This window comes from Python bivittatus, unplaced genomic scaffold, assembly GCF_059951505.1.
Source record: "Python bivittatus isolate LINGU-HERP-01145 unplaced genomic scaffold, Pbiv_v1 ctg000480_np1212, whole genome shotgun sequence".
Taxonomy (NCBI): Eukaryota; Metazoa; Chordata; class Lepidosauria; order Squamata; family Pythonidae; genus Python; species Python bivittatus.
In genome coordinates, this window is record NW_028277075.1 from 24,051,522 (window position 1) to 24,067,504 (window position 15,983).

Here is a 15,983-nt window from a genome sequence, read left to right on the forward strand (position 1 = left end):
CTGAAAACTAGGATTTTGGATTTCTTATAGCTTGAAAGATTTGCTTTCAACAAATATTGTTTTGCTCTTTTTGCATTTAATTAACAAAAAAGAAAGAGGAAAACAAGTAATCAATCATGAAGAAACACTGCTAATTCAGAATGCGCACATAATACATAGGAATAAAAAGTAATACACAACCAACCACAGAAGCAAAAAACAATTCTATTTCAAATTTCACAAACACGTTCTTAAACTTTTAAAAAGATTTCTTAAACATTACAAATAACAGTTACTAAAATGTATATTTGAGGTAACTGCTTAAGGCCTCCATCAGTTTCAACACTGACTTATAATACAAATATTGTACTATACCATGCTTACAATTCATATAAAATAAATATTGGTTGAAAACAGCAATCAGGAGGAATAGGCCATTTCATTATATCTCTCAACAGTCATCTGACATATCTGACTTTCATCTAACTATTTGCAAAATTAGTACTATATTAGACAATTTGGGTAATACGTTTATTACCTAATAACTATATTTTACTTACATTTATGTAGATTTGTGCTTTGTTCCAGAATATGCATTTTACAAATTGCTTTTAATAAGTCAGCAATTTTTAAACTTATCATCCATCATTATTGAGGGAAACATGTTTTGTCAACAATTAGATTCTACTTAAAATGTTTAAGTGGCTTAGATGTTTTTGGAACGCTGAATGTTGACAGATTATGAGATAAGTCTGTGTTAACATGTTAGCATCATGAAGAGGCTAAATTGCAAAGGCTACAGTTTAACTTTTCTTAAACTGTTGGTTATGTTGCATCACTTCAGTGTCGCACGACATGGCCAATTACAAAATACAGGGTAAAAAGAAAGGCACTACATGACAGTTTTTCCTTTATATGCTAAAACTATGTTGCATATTTTATGACATCAAACACACTATCAATGCAAATCTACCCATGGCAAATTCAAGTCATTGAATCAGTCAACGAAGCTGAGCACTTTCGTGACAATTCTATCAGTAGCTAACAATCGCATTACCAATTCCAGACAATTAAAAACAAAAATTCCCTAAGGCATTCAACAGGTTTGTTTTATTTCCTGCACATAGGCAAAATTATTTATTATGCTTTTATGGATTTCAAAAAAACATAATGATGAAAATTATCTACCTGGTAACACCATCGGCCTAGGAGATAATAAGATTTGGGATCATCTGGTTTCAGAGCAATGGCTTCATCTATATGTTTCTAAAAAAAAAAAATGCACAGGCATAAGAGTTGTTTAATTTGCATTTAATTAGCAAGTAACATTCAGAAGGCTGCAGTTCAATACAAGTGCTCAAGAATTTCATGCAGGAGTAATTATTTAAATTAAAGCAACTGATCCAGCAAACATAGTAATACAGCGCTTGGTAATTTTAGTCTACACTGAAAGATGAATGAAATACAAACACTCTTATCAATTGCCTTAACTTGTATCTTATAAACTCTTAGAGGAAGGAAGGCATTTTCAGACTTCCGGGAAAGAAATGACGGACTGAAGATGGCTCTATGAAAAGTGGACCTGATGGCTGCAGCGGAATGAAGAGCTGGTGAGTAGCCCGGCTCTTTGATAATTCCTCTTTAGACAAGCAGTGCTCCAGACAGCTGCTCTTCGCAAAGAGACTGTAAGATAGCAGTGTCCAGTGGGTTTAGAGCTCTAGGAGACAAGGGTATAGCCATCTTGCTCAAACGCGATCAGCACCTTTGAAAGGACACTAAGTTTGCATACTTCCTTTTCTAATCGCTTTCAGAAATTGCTTGTAAATGGCTTTTCAGCTATTAGGAACTTTTGGATCAACAAGTTTTACAGCACTAGGTGAGTTTCCTTCAATCCTTAGCGAAAGAAGTTTTAACTACAAGTTCAAGAATTTAAAAAAAAATTGAATAAACAGCAAAAGGATGCTTAAAACTTTAATTTTAGAAAGTTACAAATCGACTAAGGGTCCAGATAAATTTGAAATAAAAATTTGGAATTAAATATAAAGAATCCTTCCATGGGAAAATGCTTTTGTTTTGAATTATTACTAAAAAAAAAAAGCATACGTTTTTAAAAATTGGACACTAGAGGGAACTAGAGGGAACTAAAGATTACAATTAAAGAAGAACACTAAATCTCGACTTACAATTACAGAATGAAGCAAAATATTTTAACATTGGACATACTGAAGGTCATTTTTGAACAATGGACTCAAAAGTTAATTTTAAGAGTCTCTGCCTCTATAGACAGACTGTGTCTAAAAGATGTTATGGAAGAGGAACAAATTCTACCTGACAAGATCGAGACTGAGTTGAAAGTAGATTTAATAATGACAGGCTGTAAGAATGACATGGAAAAAGATGTTACACTGGACATACAAAAGAAATCGGCTGATGTCTTAATAATTAAAAGGGATATACAAACAACAAACCAAGAGAGTCACCTGGATAATTTTCCTATACTGGATTTACCAAAGAGGCTTGTTAAAGTTTTGAAGGATTTTGTGAGAAGGAACAAAGAAAAAATGAAAAGAAATCAAGTTCTACAACATTATTTGAAGCAACTAAACATTAAGATTGTTAGAAGTAAAAGGAAGGAATATAAAGTTGGTTTATTTGATCAAGGTTAAAATAGATATGTTGTTATCTCTGGTAACTCTTAATGGACTTTTGCTGACATCAGGATTGAAATGACAATGGTTTATGGATTTGTTTATAGATAAGAAATGGGATACAGAAAGAAGAGATAATTTGTTGTATTTTAAGAGTAGGTGATAAGTTACTAAAATTGTTTATACTTGTGATGAAGGTGGGAAGTCACTTCTTTATAAATTTCTTTTCTTTTTCTTTACTATATTCTTATTTTTTCTTTCTTTTCTATTTCTCTTTTTATTTTTCCTTTTTTTTCTTTCTTTTCTGGACCTTCTACTTTTTCTTTTTATTCTTCTATTTTTTCAGTTTGTATTACTTTTTACTGTTGTAATTATAATCTTTAATAAAACTACTATAAAAAAGGAAGGAAGGCATTTTCCCTTGCATGCCCAGTTAAGCTTTTAAAATTCCTCCTAGTCCTATACACAGAGAGAACAGATGGAAGCTACTTAAACACAGTCCTACTTACCTTAAAGGCATGCCCTGCTTGAATGCGCTTTTGTATGCTGTCATGTTCTGCATACTGACCACACAGAATAGCATACCTACAAATTACAACAAACGTCATCATTAGTATAACATACATAGTTATGGTTTGGTACTTATTTTTCTGGTGTAGAGGTCAAGTACTTAATCTAAACCTAATATCCTCTCCACAGAAATAGACACACCCTATCATTTTGATGGATCGAGACCAGCCACTGAAATATAGTGTTACTACAATTTTGTTTAGTAAAAATAATATAGCAGAAAATGGATAGAAGTAGTTATATTAAAGACAACCTTCAATGTTTTCTTTTGTCATAATTTCTTTTATGTGAAGGGAAAAAAACCCCTCTAGATCCTCTACAAATAAACTTGATAAATGTGACTGATATCTGAAGGTAGGGTGACAATTGGTTCAACAAGGCAAGTCAATAACACTCAGTTCAAAGTTTTAAGGCTCTTAAAGATAAAGTTCACAAATGCGATGTGTTATTCCTGGCAGGCCAAGGACAAGTTGCATATTACTAAATGAAATCATGACTGCAGTGGGGAAAAAAATCATGTAATGGGAACGCCAGAATAGACACTGGGTCTATTCAGCTGTCAGACTCGGTATTAACTATCATTCCTTTAGTAGCTGGATTGAAAGAAAAATTCTTCCCTCTTAATACGAACCTAACCCTAACCCCTTATACCAACTAAATGGTACTGAAAACTAAAACTGAGAACAAAAGGCCTGAAAGTTCAAGAAATCATGTTAGATTTTAGCTCCTCTGCAGGAACTCCAATATTATTAAGCTGATATCATGAAGTTTGTTAGAACAGTACTGAAATTTAATATGACCACTAAAATGAAGCTTTTTACTAGGTTGTTTAGAAAAGAGAATGCCAGGTAAACTCTACATGAACTCTTACCACCTCCAAAACAATAGTTCATTACCGTCATACTTGCTGTGAACCCAGAGACAAGGGAAAGTCCATTTCCAGTAATAACAGTCTAATTACTGGCAAATCTGACCATACTCAGCAATGTGCCAGGACAATCACTCTTGATTGGAATTCACTCTATGTGAAGATGCTCTTGAAGACCAGCTGAAAACTTCAGCTGGTGCAGAATATGGCAGCCCAGGTGCTCACTGCACAACCGCAGTATTGTCATAGAACACCATGGCTACAGGAGCTGCATTGGCTCCCAGTTTGTTTCTGAGTGCAATTCAAGGTGCTGGTTATCACCTATAAAACTCCATATAGCTTGGGTGCTGGCTATCTTAGAGACTGCCCATCTTAAGTAAATTCCGCCCACCTGCTGTGTGAGCGAAGAGACAGTGCCTGCCAAAGATCTCCTCCTGTCAGGAGGTACTACCGGAAGAGGCACAGAAGCAGGCTTTCTTGGCGACTGCTTCCCGCCTTTAGGACAGCTTACCCCAGATGCCAGAAGAGCTCACATTAAACAAATACGCAAAAAGAAGTTGATCAGTATAGAGAGTAGGGGAGGTAACTTTGACAGAAATATACAAGAACTGTTACCTAGGCAAAGGGGGCTGAAACATTCTTTAAGTCCTGGGAAACAACATAATATTCAGAAGTAGCTCAGGCAAACTGATTCAGAGGAGTATAGGAAGGAGGAGCAGGTACAGCACAATCAGACTTGCAAGATTCTGCTATTATAGCCAATCTCAAAGTGTAGTTCTGGTCTTCCTATAGAGCTTTTTCCTATGGAGGTATTTTCTGGTCTGGTCTACCTAATGGGGCTGTCAACAGTACTTCAGTAATACTTCAGTAGTGGCAGTTTGGAGAAATATTTACTACCTCAAGGGTACAATCTTGGTTGTATTTAGAAGCAAGCCCCATGAAACTCAATCAGGTTCATGCATAGAATGAGGCTGTAGCTCACTTTTTCTTTCTTTCTCCTTTCCTCTTTAAGATACCAGGCCAAGCCAGGAAATCAGGAAGTGTCAAATGAAGTAAAACTCACACTCTGCATAGCAACAGCAAGGAATGTCTGGGACAACAAACTGAATCAGCCTCATGGGCTGACAAATTCAATACCACACATTCTCCCACTGGTTCAGATGAAATTTCACTTCTTGAGAAATAAATTGGAAAGATATTTAGAGTTTCATTTGTCTTGCCTCTCTTTTCTCCCCTGCTGCTATCCCACAACACAACACTGATGGTTCAGATCTTGGAGCAATGCCATGTGTCTCCAAAGTGAACAACTTCTCATGAACTTTGGCCAGCTGAAAAAACAGAATCAGTCACCTAGGACTGTAAGGAGATACGAAGATTTGTCTACATCAGACCTCATGTTGAACTATATATCTTGCTCGCTTTAAAAAAAACAGAAAAAAAACACACCAATATTTACATCCCATTCTTTTAGCCAACAGGTGGCTAACCATCTAAAAGTATTTAAAATAAAACAAAATGTTAAATTATAAAGTAAGTTAAAACTGTTGAAGTTCTTATTATAGCAAGACTATTTAAATGCAGAATTAGTAACCCTAAACCAATAAAACAGTAAGGCAATTAAAACAACATAACACAACACAATAAAAGGTCATGGACAAACAAAACTGATCTTATCTGGCTGTTTCTAAGAGCCAGAAATATATTCATCATGAAGGTGTTCCAAACCCAAGTGACCAATTTTTAGTCTCTATTTTTATTCATTACCCATCTGAAGAACTCTCAAAAATGCACGAAAGATAATACTTGTCCAATGTGTTTTGAGTACTATAAATCATTCTCTGGAGTAACTGGCTCAGTACACAAACCAAATCAGCTTTTATGTCACTTTTGGATTATAAGTCATAATGAGGTCTCCTCCCTTTTTGTTCTTATATTTAGTATCTTATTTTTTTTATTTTTCCCAGAAAATGTGGTGCTTGAAGAATCGTCAGCTGAAAGCTATGGAAGGTACACCCACAGAAGCTTAGTCCCCACTCTTTCCATTTGTGATTCAGCCAGATTTCTAGAGTTGGCATAATAATATTTGAGTTGTTTCCACTGATTTTTAAAAATTGTTAATATTTTATTTCAGATTGTTAACCATCTTGAGAGCCCCATGGGTAGAAAGATAGTTATAAACTGGGTTTCAGCAAGAGTTCCCTGTTTGGAACATAAAGAGAACTCTGATTTAAAATAAGTCAGGATTTTCATGGGAAAGCCAGTGCTGAGGGATAGGGAGGAGCACGATGACTTATCACTTGCTTCTGGCTTCAGAAGCTCATAATTCTACACGCACAGCAGACCACAGAATGACTGAACTGATGAAACTAACATCTGTTAGAGAAGACCTATTTCTTTTAAATTCTTTGCAAATACATCACAGTAGGCTTTTGATACTTGAAGATCAACTATGAGACAAAGTCTGAAAATCTCAGCAGATCAACCCACTATATAAAATTAGTACAGATAAAACAAATAAAATAGCAGTGAATAGAAGAAGCCATTGAAAAATTTCACAAAATAGCCAGAAGGCGAACACAGGCTCAAAAAATCTCTGAAATTCTAATTTCAGAACCGTAAACTGTCTTCAGAACACTAGCAGAAGGAGGATGGAGTGAACATCCCCTGGAAAGTTCCATCCATATGATCTTAGGAAATTCTAACATATTCATATTTTAATAGTAAAAAGACCAGAGGTTTGAGGAGGAACTCAAAGTTCCTGTAATTTTCACCACGAGAATATTGCCATGAATAATCTACTATAATTTGATTTAAATTATTTAGAACCGTACAAGAGATATTTGCTCTAAAGAAAAATGCTCTCTAGTCTTCCAAGACCAATTTCATCGCCACATACAAAGCCACATGGAAAAGTAGTTACTTTATCTTACTGAGTCCTTCTTCCCTAAACAGCCTCAAGTCCATTGATTTTGTTATCAGGATTTCCCCCCCCTCTGTATGGCATTTCCTATGCAGGAACCAGCACAGGTGTCTATAGTCTGGAGAGTTTATCAGAATAATGAAACATGCATTGTGTGATGCAACCCTCCACCAGTTAGTACATGCACCATCATGACACACTTACAAAAAAGGTAGAGTTTACATTGCAACACACATTTCATTGCACACACTTCATCAAAACCCACATTTCATTGTCTGGCCTTGGAGCCAGTCACTTTTTAATACAGTAAGTGGACATTACAAAGAGGAATGACAAACTACAGATGAATGACAAACATATGGTATTATTTTCCAACTTCCTTGTTTGTTTTTCTTTTAAAATAACAACTGATAGGAACATTGGTGTTGGGGATTATTTCTTTAATTATTTATCAGTATTTATAACATATCCCAATCCTGAAGGACTCTAGGTGGTGTGCAATAATGAAGAACAAAATTATAAACCAACATAATAAAAATCCTCTAATCAAGATAACTATGATAGACACCCACAGTTAAATCAACTGGGGCCAAAGGCTTGTTGAAATAATACATATGTTACTTTTTACGAAATGCTAACAATAGGAGCTGCTGGGGAAGGGTACACTTGAAAGTGGGGGCTACCATGGAGAACATCTCTACAATCTTAGCACTTTAAAACTATTGGCTATGCATTCAGTCCATGAAGGAAATAATTCAAGATGACTTTTAAGCGGATATAGAGGAAATATGTTACATAAAAGAAAAATACTTTCCTTAAAACTCTTTCAGGTTTCCTGTAATCAGAATCTATAAACTTCAAATTTATCTAGCTGTCTAATTATTTCTTTAACCTATTCATGTAGAGAGTTGTGTGGCATCTTAAAGGCTTGCAGGTTTATTTTATCACATACAGATTATGATCCACAGATCATAACTATTGCCAATTCAGTACAGAGTCAGCAACTGGAGCAGCATCTGGATACAGTCTTATTTTCTTTCTTCAAATGGAAAACAACAGCTTATGACTTGGAGAAGGTCAACTGTTTTGACATCTGTGTTAAATGTTGCTGCGGTTCACATATTTATTATTTGCTAAAGTTTAATTATTGACTTTAAGTGGAATTTCAGAGGTTATTAGGCAGCAGTGCTTATATTGCAGAATAGTGAGGCTAAATGAAGGAAGCTTCTTGTATGGTGAAAGTAAAAATGAACTTATGGAAAGCAGCACAAGATCTCTCAAGTAATGCTGATGAGATAAAGACTGTTGCAGTTCAATGAGTTGTCTTTTTTGAAATGTAAACAATGCAAGAAGAAAGCCTTTATCCCAATAGGATCTCGGAATCACATGCAGCTTCCCTGTTCTTATCCTTGGAAGTGAATGACTGAAAGCAGAGTTCAATATCCAGAATCAGAGAACATTCTGCATTCAAATAAACACAGGATCCCTGAGGACCTTCATTTCTGTGCACAGTAAATCGAGTAAGCTGTTCTGATCAGATCAACTACTAGATCTGGGGTTGGGGGAAGAAACAGTAGCCAAAAATGTCCTTAGAAAACTATTTTTAAGAATTTCTATTTCTTTAATGATTGGATTTATAACTCTTTTCCACTCAAATGAGTATCCAAGGCAGCTAATAATAAATTATACTTTTTAACTCTTGCATTTTGAAAGCTAAAATCAAGACTATAATATATCAATAAAATGCCTGATGAAGCAGAAACATCTTTAAAGATTTTCTAAACACAAGAAGAGGAAGATGTCAAATGCAATTCCTGAGAGAGTGCATACCACAGCCTGGGAGAAATACACAAAAATGCCCTTTTCTATGTGCCTAATAAGCAACACTCTGACAGTGGGGAAAGGTTCAGCTGAACCTATCCTACATATTTTAAAAGTTTGTTCATAATGGGAGAAGTAGACCTCAGAGAACCAGGCTGTAAGCTGTTTAAGGTTTTAAAGGTTAATATCAACACCTTAAACCATGCATGATAAGCAACTGGCAACCAGTGTGAATATATCAATGATAGTAATCTCTAAGCACCACCAAGGACAGCAGAACCAAGGCTCAATTCCACCAGAGAGCCCAGAAGGACATCATAAGGGTATCAAAAACCATAGGCAGAAAGACCCTGAAGTATAGTTCAAAGTCCTGGGGACTCAGGTGTGTTCTCAGCCATTCTTCCAGTCAGTGGAAGATAACTAAAAAGAGTCAGAAGAAGACTGCAAATGAATGACTGGCTATGGAAATGGCATTGGTTTGGTTTCTGGAAACATGGTCTGAGTTACCTAGATGATGGAGCCCTGGGATGCTGTGGGTTGCACTTCACTAAGACTACCAAAAACTGCATTGAGCCAAAGTATGGCTTGCTTGAACAGAAAAGCTTTTGTCTATACATTAAAGTTCAGATTATGAAAAACAAACAAGATGACCTTGAAATATGACAATAGTAATAAAGAAGAACTGATGGGATGATTCCCAGGACCACCACCACCACCACCATCATTTATTAAATTTATGTCGCCTGACTCTCAACAACTCTGAGCAGTTTACAATTGTTAAAAAAAAAAAAAGAACAAAAATCAATACAAACAACAACAAAACAGCACAAGACAGAACAACAATGGCAAAGAAAAATATCTGGTGGGGAACAAAAAAGAAGAAGGGAGGCATCAGTCATCCTCACCAAAGGCTTAGGCAAAGAGCCACGTCTTTAAGACTCTTTGAAAGTACAGTAGGAGTCATTCACATTTCAGGGGGGACCTCATTCTAATCAAATGATATAACTTGTTCAAAATGATCAGAAGCAATAAAAAGGGAGGAAAAGGAGCCTTGTATATTAAAAATATCCAGATTTGTACAGAAATCCATGTGAAAGAACTTGGTGCTTCAATACAGAACATAACTGCTGTAAGAGGCTTCCATGAATGCTGAAAGCATGTGCAAAAGTAGTTTCCAGTTACTAGAGCTGCTGGTCAAGGTTTTGAGGCGGCATAAAGCCAAGAAAAATTATGTAGCTTTTGCCATGCTTGCTACCTCACAGAAGCAAAGTCAAGTCACCATGCAGAAGATGAATAGTTAACAACCTACAAGACAGAAATAACGTCCAAAACATTTTGATAGGTTAGAAAAATAGGTCAAAAGTAGCAAAATGAACAGAAACAAATGCAAAGTTCTTCACTTGGGAAACAAATCAAATGCATAAGGATAGGTTGGAGGATACCTGGCTTGGCAAAAGTATTTGAGAAAAAAATCTCAGAATAACAGTTGACCCAAACTGAATATACCACAGCTGTATGATGTGTTGCAAAAAAGGCATCCTAGTTTTAGGCTGAAACAACCAAGTATAATTTCCAAATCATAGAAACTAATCATTCAATTTTACTCTGGATTTCTAAGATGCAACAGAGCAGGCATGCTTCATGCCTTCTCCATTAAGCAATGCCATCTAATGGGACCTAGGAGGAGCGTCGGCTCTGTCACAAAGCCTGCCCTCTAGAATAGCATCCCCTTGGAGGTTCAGACCACCCCAATGCTGGAAACCTTTAGACAATCTTTAAAAACCTGTTTTTCCACCAAGCTCTCAGATAGACTGGTGGTATAAGCATTTGGTATGTAGTGTTTATCTGGGCTATGGTATGTTGTTTCTTTCTTATGTTTAGCTTACTGTATTTATCAGTGTATAACACGCACTTTCCCCCCTAAAATTTGGGGCTGAAATCCTAGCTGCGTGTTATATGCCGATACTCAAGCGGCAGGGCTGGGAGAGTGGAGCCTTCATTTGAGCCAGGGCTGTAACCAGGGCTGCAACCACGCACTTCCCACCTCCTCCTCCGAATGATGGCACTTAAACCATGCCTCCTCTGTTTGCAGTCTTTAGTAACATCACTCGCTTGGTCTGGCACTCAGTGTGTCAGAGCAAAGTGCCAGCGCTTTGTTCTGACTCATTACTACACGCCGGACCACACGGGTGATGTCGCTAAAGTACTGCAAGCTCCCCTCCTCTCTTTGTAGCATTCCAGCATGTAGTAATGAGTCAGAGCAAAGCGCCGGTGCTTTGCTCTGATGCACTGAGAGCTGGACCACGTGGGTGATGTGAAACACTACTTGTTTCAGTTTCTTAAAACAATCGTATCCCTAATGGAATCAAGACAAAAGCATTTAGCACAGGAGTCCCCAATCCCTGGGCCGTGGACTGGTACCGGTCTGTGGCCTGTTAGGAACAGGGCCCCAAATCAGGAGGTGAGCGGTGGGCGAGCGAGGGAAAACCACCGCTCTCCATCGCTCGCGCTACCGCCTGAGCTCCACCTCCTGTCAGATCAGTGGTGGCATTAGATTCTCAGAGGAGCACAAACCCTACTGTGAACTGCGCATGAGCGGTGGGTGAACCACACGGGAATGGAATCAAGACAAAAGCATTTAGCATATACAGCTGGTTTCAAGTTAAAGGTTGTGGAATATACCAAGCAACATGGAAACAGGGCTGCAGCAAGGCATTTTGGAGAGCCACCAACAGAATGCACAATACAAGGGTGGCGAAAAAATGAAGAAAAAAATCAAGAAATTATCAAAAACAAAATGCAGTTTGGATGGATGAAGAAGGCATGAAGCTTTGGATTAAACATGTGTGGGGGAAGCGCCCAAGTATTTTGTTAAAGAAGTCATACTTATTAGTATTGGACGCATTTAGATCTCATCTTACAGAGCCAACGAAGAAAGAATTTCAAAAGTGCAAAACAGATATAGCAGTCATTCCAGGAGGACTTACATCACAATTACAGCCATTAGATGTGTCCATTAACAAGCCCTTCAAAGCCTTTATGTGTGAAGAACAGAATAAATACATGTGTGATGAAAATCAACATGAAGTTACAAATTCTGGGTGAATGAAAAGGCCTAGCATTTCAAAAGAATTGATAAAGACTTCATGGGATGCAGTTAAACAAGATATTGTTATCAAATCTTTTAAGAAATGTGGCATAAGCAATGCTTTGGGTGGTCAGAAGATGAACTGATTTATGAAGACAGTAGCAGTGAAAGCAGCAGTGTTCAGTTTGATTTTGAAGATAGCAGTGAAGACGAAGAGTTTCATGGATTTCCAAGGCAGCAGTGATTCTGATTAAAATTTTTGTAAAAACTTATAATATCTAAGTTTTTTCGTTCAAAGAGGTGCTTTTTCTTTCATATTATGTGTTTACCTTATAAGTGGTATAAATATTAATAAACAAAAAGTTCAGAGCTCCTTTTATTTTGCTTCCAAGTCATTTATTTTAATTTTTTTTACTCAAACGTCCTTCTTAAAATTAAGGTGGAGGTTATACACTGATAAATATGGTAATTTTTAAGTTTATGGTCTCTTTTGTCTGTTTATTGTACTGGTTTTTAATTATATGCCACCCAAGGCCTGTGTTGAGTTCTGCTGTCTTATAAATCAAATAATAAACAAACAAACAAATAAAATTACATCCCACCTTGAGTACTGTGCCCAATTCTGGATACCATATTTTAAGGACATGGACAAACAGGAAGAGAAATAGACAGGCACAATGAAGAAGAATTGGGAATATTTAGACCTGAAAATAAAAACTCAAAAGGAGAATAAGATAGCCTTCTTGAAGTATGTGAAAGTATGTCCTACATAGGAAGGCCAAGACTTGTTCTCTATCCTCCCAGAAAGCAGGAGTCAGAATAATAATGGATGTTGCAAAAAAAGATTTCCAATAGTAAGTGCAGTCTGTTAATAGATCCAATTACTCAGAGAAGTGGTGAGCTTCCCTGCACTATGTGTTCAAGAATATGATGGACAATTATTGTGTGTGGATTTTTTAGTTGGATTCTGGAGTTGGATTCCATGGCCCCTTCCATCATATCATATCATATCATGAAGAACATAAGTTTAATTCTCTATGCAGTTCTGAACATGAAAACTTTGCTTCAGATCAACAAGTTTTGGTGATGGTCAAGTTATCCTAAAATAATGTCAACTGTAAGTCAAAAAATACATTTTAAATTCAGTTCACAAAAATACAAGGATACTATTTAGAAGCAATTCAACTCTGGAAAGCTTAAGTGCTGCAGTGTTTCTAATTAAACATCTCTGTCCTTCTAAAGCCAGACATCCCCTATGATAAACTCCATTTAGTCTGAAGGCCAGCTCACTCTTTTTGTAATGCAGACAGCTTTGTAAGCTTTCAGTAAATATTTTTAAAACGATATGAATAAACTGATGTTGCTACATCTGCACCCTCTTCCCTCAAGAGAATACTAAAATCCCCTAATGTTCTAGCTGTACTTCCAGCTCTTCCTAAAACATCAAATTCTGAAGCCAAAACAAATATGCAATCTCCCATCTTGGTTTTTAATTCAGACAGTACGTTTTTAAGGAATGAAGAGGCTACAGACATCCTAATATAGAAAGGGAATTCAATGTTTTTCTTCTTTTGCTAGCTTTGAGAATTTGTATATTGGCAATTCAGCAAATTAAACAATTGCTATGCATTTCAGAGTTGTCCCAGTTTTTGACCCTTCTTGCATGTTTCTCTTTCTGAACTACATGATTAAACATTAGAACTAAATTAGTATTTTATATAAAAATCAGCCACCAAACTTGTTTGAAGATACATTTCCCATGTGCTCCATTGCACAAAAAGAGTATTGTCTTTACAGATAATATCTAGTACAGGTAGTCCTCGTTTAGCAACCACAATTGGGACTGGCAATTCAGTCGCTAAGTGACCCAGTCACTAAGTGGAAAATCACGTGACCGTGTCTATGCTTATGGTTCTACTTCAGCTTTCCTTTTCACTACTCCTCCACCCTTTGCAATGCTCACTCTGGTGGTGGGCTAATTAGCAAGAAGGGAATTAATGTTTGTATTTACATTCATTGGAAAGAAAGGGATTACAAGAGAGTAAGCAGGCACACAATGGGGAATACACATTGAAAGGAATGTGCAGCTCCGAGCCACCAGCCACTTAGGAGGCAAATAAAACCAGAAGGTGTGAAAATGATTAAAGTCTTGGCAGTTATAGGCAGCAGCTAGGCACTAACTAATTAAGGTCACAGAGCTGAGCTTGTTAATTTGCAGTTAGCACCTTTTGGGGAAGCACTGTGGAAAAAAGCAGCTCAGGAAGAGTTTGCATGTTTAAGCAATCTCTCTGCTCTGTGATGGGGGCAGGGGAGAAAGGTCAGACCCAGGACAATGTGTACTGACTGATTGTAATGGCAAACATGTGACTGAGAGACTGCAAAGTTTGTAAATGTGGGCACTGGTCGCAAAGTTACCTTTTCATCACCGTTGTTAACTTCAAAGGGTTGCCACCCAAGGCAGTTGCTAAGTGAGGTCTACCTCGCATGGTCTATGAAGCTCTGCCTCTCCTGCTGCTGCTCTATTCCTGAAGCATATAGCCTCAGGACCATGGCCCCCCCAAAAGCCTAGTGTGCAACCCTAAAGCCTCTAAAAATTTCTGCCAAAGTATATATTTAATACAAGTGTGTAATAATTATATTTGCAATATTAAAGTAATTCAATTTTGATTTCATTTAATTACAATTAGTTTAGCTTCTCTCCTCCCTTCACTTAATTTTCAGTGCAGCCCCCAGCATGTCTTTCAAAGGACAAATGTGATTCAGCTGGCGAGGTCCAGGAGGAAAGCCTTCTCTGCCCTTGCCCCTGCCCTTTGGAATATCCTCCACCCAGAGGGGCAGCGGGGCCCCTACCCTCCCGGCTTTCTGAAAAGGTTTAAAGACCTGGCTCTGCCAGTATGCATGGGGTGATATGGGCACTAACTGTCCTTGGGGGCGGTTAGCACCCTGACAACGCTCCCTTGAATTATTCCCCAATTCTCCATCTTTCTTGGAAGCTATTTATTATTAAGACTGTTTTATATTGTATTTTAATGAATTTTATCTCCGCTGTAAACCACCCAGAGTCATTTCAACTAGATGGGTGGTGACAATTTTGATAGACAGACAGACAAATTCCTCTGGAGAAAATTCTTGTACACTTCTGCTCTGGACTTTCCTTTCCTTTAGAAGCATATGGAGTCTTCTGAATAGAAATGACAATGCAGTAAAAACTGTCTTGCACAGCATGGAGAAGATGTCTTCAGTTCACAGTGCTGCCAATGTTTAGCTTTTTTTAAAAAAAGTTTGACTACACCTGAGAGTTGATAGGTGAGATCTAGAAAGAATCCAGTTTTTCCCAATAATTCCTGCCTAGCAGAAAAGGCAGAATGGATGTCCATATGTGGACAGACACTATGGCAGCTTCCTACCTCACACATTTTGATAGCCAGAATACAAGGAGTTAAGAGCTGTAGCATTAGCACTGTTTGCTGCAGAATTCATCTATAAAGCATTTTCTATCTTGCATTTTACAAAAAAGAACAACTTTCTGGATCTTTGGCAGCCACGTAGTCCTATATGTACTTCTGCTAATACAGTTCACCTCATTCCATCCCACTGAGCGCTTAATATCAATTAGAACTCAGTATCTTTAATATCATTTAGAACTCAAAGCATCTTACCCCAATTATACAATCTCAATAGAATGTAAAAATCAGAGCTGGATTGCAACAGAATTCTATTTTTTTGGAAAAGAGTTAATTATTACCACTTGCATAATAGTTTTCATGTAGCCAATCAGAGCAATAAAATTATTTTTCTATGCTAAGATATGTAAAATGATTTAGACATACAGTTTGTACTAAAATTCTTTTATGTTTATTAGGATAGAACAGTAAATTAATTGAGGAGAATTCATGAGAGAGTAACACCAACTACATTTTCAGAATGAAGGACACCCATCACTCACTAACAGTGATAGGTGGATGGATAGACATTCATATAGACAGATAGTATAATCCTCCTGAATAAGTGTTCTGAGCCTGTTTGTTGATAGCGATTGAGAGCTAAGGGTGGAGGAGGAAGAAATTTACCATGTTGATTACAGGTAGT

At 37.1% G+C, this 15,983-nt stretch overlaps 1 protein-coding gene across 1 annotated transcript in view; it reads right to left on the bottom strand.

The window, feature by feature from the left end:
- Nucleotides 1–15,983, bottom strand: part of RMDN3 (regulator of microtubule dynamics 3) — a 42,558-nt gene that overhangs the window by 16,916 nt on the left and 9,659 nt on the right. Inside the window, exons 8-9 of the mRNA XM_007430073.4 lie at nt 3,137–3,212; nt 1,168–1,245 (exon numbers count right to left, since the gene is read on the bottom strand). Coding sequence (XP_007430135.2) covers nt 1,168–1,245; nt 3,137–3,212 — 154 coding nt within the window. The remainder of the gene's footprint in view (nt 1–1,167; nt 1,246–3,136; nt 3,213–15,983) is intronic.